General features: G+C 40.4%; 1 protein-coding gene across 1 annotated transcript; it reads right to left on the bottom strand.

Moving 5' to 3' along the window:
• Positions 1-1,138: 1,138 nt before the first annotated feature.
• Positions 1,139-4,047, bottom strand: LOC104237709 (heat stress transcription factor A-2c-like). Its single transcript, XM_070164636.1, has 3 exons — positions 3,634-4,047; positions 2,784-3,530; positions 1,139-1,402 (listed from the first exon to the last, which is right to left on the bottom strand). Exons 1-3 carry the CDS (start codon positions 4,045-4,047, stop codon positions 1,139-1,141), a joined length of 1,425 nt encoding a protein of 474 aa, XP_070020737.1.
• Between the last annotated feature and the right edge of the window lie 2,384 nt (positions 4,048-6,431).

Genomic DNA, 6,431 nt, shown 5'->3' with positions numbered 1-6,431 from the left:
ATGACAAGGCCATCACGCCCAAATCCTTGCCACAGCCGTGCCACGCCCGATGACAAAAAGTCAGGCCCTAACAAACCACCCGCACCTTTTGAAATCGACGTCCTCGTCGAGCCGACTTAATGAAAAGCTCCAAGGGGTTGTTGACAAACACTGCCCCACCAGCTTCTTCAACATCTGCCACAATGGCAATTTTTCCCGCTTTTAGGCACTTCTCGCATCTCTATAGGACCTTGGCTCCGGAACCAATACTCTAGGACGTTCACCGCTTCTAAGGGCAATTTTCAGTAATGCCATTCGAAGTTGAACCCTTCCCCCGCATCTCTTCGTTTCTAGAAAGAATAGAAGAATCGGTTACCTTCCGCAAGAGCCTGCCCCATAAGTGCTTCTCACTGATCCCCTCTTTGGCGGATTTCAGTACTTGTGCCACCAGCCATGTTCTCCAATAACATCACGAATTCTGTCACCGATCGTTTTACCACTGCCACGAACTAAACCTGGCTCTGATACCAGTTGTCACGGGGGTGATTTTAGTCAGTCAAAACTCACACCCGCGCGGCAATCAAGTCGTACACTTGACTCAGCCTTTCCCAAATACTTAGCCAATTTTCGCGCACCTTTGGCCTAAACGAGATTTAGACAGCAATTCAATAAGAACACACACATATACGGGAAAATCCCAACCTTTGCATTAATGTGGAAAATATACAAAGGACCCTCACTTTGCTATGAACACAGTCCGCTCACAGCCCACTTTTGACAAAGAACACAAGTCGTTCTTGTCAACACTAAGATCTGCCCATGCCAAACCTTAGCCCCTTTTTGAAACAACTGAAACCCTCACGTTTCACTCTTGTTTCCCACTTAGAATTTCTCACGAAATTCCCCACATTCACTCTCTTTTTCTACCTCTGCCTAAGTCACAAAGGTCCTATTTATAGAATATAGGCAGCCCTTAGACTTGGCAGCACATGACACTTGTTGTCTACAGCTTTTGCCACTTGTCGGACTAAGACTAATTCTGCTCCTAACATGTAGTTGACATCCCCAACTACTTAGGACACATTATACACGAAATGGGGACATTATACAAGCATGATCAGATCATGGGACAAAGAGGTTATGACAAGGTAACCGCCAACTACTTTCCATGTGCATTGCATGTGCCATTCTTCACTTGGCCAGCTGATTCGTGCCCAAGGCTGGCATTGCGCCCAGCCTTGGCACATCTTGACATTGCTTCCGCGCCAATGCCTTGCCCGCATCCGCTGCCTGTGATTTTGCCGCACATGCCCGACGCCGCTGCCGCCCGCACACTGTCTTGGCCCAAATCTGCCTTGCTCATGTCAACCTTCATTTCCCTCGTGCCATTGCTTGTATTTTCCTTCACATAGCTTTGCCTTAGCTATTGAAAGCCTTTTCCATCATCCCGCATTTCCGTCTTGTCTTAGCTTAGCCCGAACTTAGCTGCCACAACCCAAAGTGCCATGCCCCTGACTTTGGCGCGCATGCCGTGCCATGCCGCCCTAACATTGCCCACACAGCTTTGTCAAGCCTTTGCCAAGCGCACCTTGCCTGTCCCAAGGTCTTGGCCCATACTTGCCTACAACAGCCCTCAATGACAATGTCTTGTCCGTCTTCCACTCGCCACACTGTTTTCTCAAGCCTTTGTCATGTCTTGTCGTTCCAAAGACATTTGCCAATACTTGTTCTCAACAGTCATGCTCGTGCCCATTCTTGGTGCGCATGCCATGCCATGCCGCCCCAATTAGTTTACTGACTTTGGCGCGCATGCCATGCCATGCCGCCCCAATTAGTCCTTGTTGCCTTCTCAAGCCTTTGCCAAGCATATCTTGTCGTTCCAAAGATCTCGGCCAATACTTGTTCCTGACAGCCTATAATGACACTGTCTTGTCATTCATCCTCATGATCGTTTTGCCCGCACATAGGCCAATGACAAGGCCATCACGCCCAAATCCTTGCCACAGCCGTGCCACGCCCGATGACAAAAAGTCAGGCCCTAACAGTTGAAGAGTTCCCTATCCACTGCTGTTAAAATGCATGCCTGCATGTGCTTTCTTCTTGCTTTAGGTGTATGAATATTGCACGAGCATTTTCGTGGAATGATTTCCTCCCTGCGACTAGTCTTTTTATAAGTATTTATCTGCCGGATCTTCCCTTTATTCTACTGTATATGCATGGGGTGAGTTGTTAGTGAAGTCAACCACCCGTGTTGCTGACTTGCTGTACGTATCACTTGCATTGGTGATGGTGGTTTATGATCTAGCTTCTTCTTTGAACCCCTGAAGCCCAGTGAAGCTAGGATTGACTGGCAGTTGACAGTCGATCATTATCGACAAGAAATTAAGCATTCATTAGTATTGAGATTTCTATTAACACATACATTATATTATACTGGATCTATGCGATCAATGTCTGAACACTAGTATTGGTAGAGAGGAAAATTAACTTGTCCAACTGATATAGCAAACTATAGCAAAGAAACGAAGATGCAGGAATGCAAGTCAACAGCTAAAAAAAAAAAAAAACTAGTAACAGCTACAACTATGTGAAAACAAAGTCTTGATTCTTCTTGGTAAGCATTACCATACCACAGGAACCTCCCGATTACTTAATCCTGCAAAATGAATTTGAATCAGAAAACCGGCGAAGCAAAATGAAATGAATAAAAAGAGGAGGAACAAATGAGAAATTGGGAATGAAGCATTGAGTCCTGTCAATATTTTTCATGATTTTATGAAATTGTAATTAAGTAGAGAGCATACATGAAATAGCTTGGAAATGTGGTTTTCCTGTGACTGTGAGACGGCAGGGCCAACTCCAGAGAGGATAGGCTTGTGATCTAGCTTTTCCACATAATCAATCCAAAAAGATGGACCTTCGGCCTGTTCCTCCGACTCCAGGAAATTATCAGGTTGCTCTTGAGCCAAATTGTTCATGTCCATCTCATCCATAAGCATCTTCCTCAAATCCGAATCAGATCTAAAATCTGAAACACCTGCTGCTGCAATCTTCTTGCTTCCTTCATTCTTTCCCTGCAATTCTTCTTCAACTTGCTTTTTCCTTTTTTGGCCTCGATTTTCAACACCATCTTCTATGTCATCACCCTGTTTCTCTTCCTCCTGGAGTCCCTGTGCAACTTCACTGCTACCAACCTCTCCTATACACTCAAACAAAGGGCCCAACAAATACTTGAGAATTTTGGCTTTCTTGGATGACACATGGTTCCGAGCTTGCTTAGTATTATCTTCCATCTCTTTCTCTAGTATGTCTAGCTGCTGGTGCAGCATTATGATTTCTTCCCTCATTGCATTTTGCTCTTCTCTGATTTCTTCAATTTCCTTCTCCATTGTAACTGCAACCGTTTCATCAATGCCTTGCTCTTGTGGCTGCTGATTCATCTCGGACTTTTTACTACCCTTTCTCTTGATATTCTTCAACCACTGCCCTTTTCCTCTCTGGAAACATTCATGCTGAAACTCAAATTTGTCCCAACTTATTTTCCTGAATCCCTATTGTTATTTTCATCACAAACCAAAACATAAAAACATCACCTTAAAACAATGACATACATATTACATACAATGCAATATTAATAAAATCATATATACTCACATAACAGTTGAGTTGGCAGACGAAGCTAGAGATATTGTTATGGCGGAAAAAGCGGGGGAGAACTTTAGCAGCAAATTTATGACAATCATGGATAATGAAGCTGGTACCATTACCATTCCAAGAAATCAAGGGATTGAACTGAATATCAGCAAGCATTTCATAAATCTTTAACACAAATGGACATGCACGTTTTTGCAAATTGCGACGCGAATTCCTAACTCCAAAACCATGTTGATGAGCACCAGTAGCACTGCCATGAATTCCTTCATTGTTTGTGTTGTCACCTTGATAATCATCATTTTCTAGCATTGATATGTCGATTTGTACATCTTCTAGCCCCTCATCTTCATACCATTCTTCAAGTAATTCACCTATATTATTTGTCATTTTTCCTTTTCCTTTGTCTGATTTCATGGTTGTCAAATGAAGATATCTTTCAATGAACTTCAAAGAAAACTACTAACTGATCAAGGGTTCAAGACTCAATGTTATATGTTTGAGAAGTGCTCAGTCTTCTGAAGCTTTAGTACGTAGTACTCTTCTGGGTGTACAAGTACTATTCTTATTCTAACATGCATTTTTCCCATAACTTAATTTTTTTTTTCTTCAAATATTCTAGACTGGACACATATCTTGTATTCATTTGTTTGGTGCAAACACCCATTAATTATGAATGTACAATCTGTACCCTCGGAAAGCCTAATTTCATTGTCTTGTAATTTTTTTTTTACACAACTGGACATAAGGAAACTAGGATGTAGATTAATCCATGTTGCTAGAGATCAAACGGGAATAGGTAAATATTTTAGAAAAAAGAAGGTATACTTTGAGTAAAGTTGTACTTGCAAAAGGTAATACATTGCAGAAGGAAAACAAATGCAACATGCAGGAACTTCCTAATATAAGGAGAAAGTAAAATCTGTTTACTACCAGAAAGTTAATTTGCTGCCAGTTTGGCCAATTTGTAATTAATTACTCCTACTTGTTATGATTATCCAAAGTCACGCAAAATTAAAACGGCTTCATTCTGGTTTTGCACGTAATTTATTCTGTTAGGTAATGGATATTAAATGATTCTAGTTAACTAGACTAAGTGTGCTTTGTTATTAACTAGACCAAGTGGATATTAATCCTAATATTTTGTGGTTTGGGTTAAGACTTAATTAGAGGCTTAAGTCCCTTAGTATCGAAGTAGGACGCTGTGCTGCTAAATAAGCTCAGAGAATAATATTGACAATAATAACTGAGAGATATGTGAAAGAAAAGAAGTACTTAGTAAAAAACCGTGCTTACTAATCATAAATAACTTTTTGTATTTGATTCAAAAAGTATTTCTCACGCCCAAATGGTGTGTACTTGTGTACCTTCTCGGCATGATATTGTCCACTTAGACTTAAATGTATGCTTGCATCTCTTTGTTGCGCAAATCCCTTTTTTATTTTGTACAATATGTGTCCCAAGGTTCATTAAAGAGAAACTTTCAGAAACCACTATGTTTTAGTAGTTATTAGTTAATTGTAGCTATCATTTACTATATTATTTCTTATAACTATGTTTTTAGGTTTTTAGAGTGTATTCGATGTATTTAAGCTACTGTATTCATGAATACAGTAGCATTTCTAGGCGTGAAACAGGGGATTACAACTAGACAGATTTTTGTATTCGACTGTATTTACGGCGTGGAACAGGAGATTACAGCTAGACCGATTATTGTATTTGACTGTATTCACGATATATATTTGTGAATACAGTAACGTAAATAGCGCAATTCATGGTCTATTCAGCTATTTTTAAACGTAAAGTGAATCAATTAATATAATAGACTCCTAATATAACTCAACAAACTCAATTATAACACACAAAATTTGTATTTCCAGTTATAAAAAAGATTCTCAATCGAAAAATACCACAAAAACATAGCAATCTTCAGAGAAAATATGCTGAATATTTTTCCCAGCCGATAAATACAACAAAAACAGAGCAATTTGAATACATAAATTATATTAATTAAAAAAATATATGAATACATTCATGGAATATAACGAGACAGTGAATACAATGAAATACATGGAATACATTGAGATACATTGAAATACAATAAAAAAAAGACAATGAATACAATGAAATACATAGAAATACAGCGAGATACATTGAAATACATTGAAATATATTAATAGAAAATTCAAGTTGCCCAGCCTCAAACTCCGTCGTCTTTGTTCAAGAACAACCCTAATGTCGTCTTGTCGAGAAGGCCGCGATTTTGACTCGAAATGCCACTGTTCCTGTTACCATAATACCCTCATGTGCGCTTCAAAATACCTATTCTTTACAATTGAAGCCACTGGAGCCACTGTTAGCAGTCCACAGTCTCGACGGAGTTTACAAGCACCATGGGCACAAGTAGTCCGCGGCGGTGAGGTTGAAGCAGCATTAGTATCCAGTCCTCGCTCGCCGTCACCGTTGCCTCCGGTTGCCGTTGTTACGCCAGAGAAAATTTCTATATCGGATGATTGCTCGGCAGCCCAAAAGTCTTCGCTGGAAAACTCTTATTCTGATGCTTTGCCGGAGAGTTCTGGTAGTAAGATGAAGGTGGAAGATGAGAGAGAGAGAGAGAGAGAGAGAGAGAGAGAGAGAGAGAGAGAGAAAGAAAGAGAGAGAGAGTGGGAGAGAGAGAGAAAGAGGGAGAATAGATATGGGATAGGGGATACGAGAAATTTGAGGGGATAGGAGAAATTTGAGTGGAGAGAGAAAAATAATACAAAGCTTATTTTATGGCTTAAGGGTAGGAGGTGACCATA

This window comes from Nicotiana sylvestris, chromosome 2, assembly GCF_000393655.2.
Source record: "Nicotiana sylvestris chromosome 2, ASM39365v2, whole genome shotgun sequence".
In the NCBI taxonomy this organism is placed as follows: Eukaryota; Viridiplantae; Streptophyta; class Magnoliopsida; order Solanales; family Solanaceae; genus Nicotiana; species Nicotiana sylvestris.
The sequence above is the reverse complement of the archived record's forward strand: the minus strand, read 5'-3'. Positions and strand labels throughout refer to the sequence as shown.

Coding starts and splice junctions, on each gene's coding strand:
- LOC104237709 (XM_070164636.1), bottom strand. CDS start 4,047: ATGAAATCAGACAAAGGAAAAGGAAAAATGACAAATAATATAGGTGAA. Junction 3,531..3,633: donor TCTGCCAACTCAACTGTTAT/GTGAGTATATAT, acceptor AAATAACAATAG/GGATTCAGGAAAATAAGTTG. Junction 1,403..2,783: donor ACATTTCCAAGCTATTTCAT/GTATGCTCTCTA, acceptor GGCTTTCAATAG/CTAAGGCAAAGCTATGTGAA.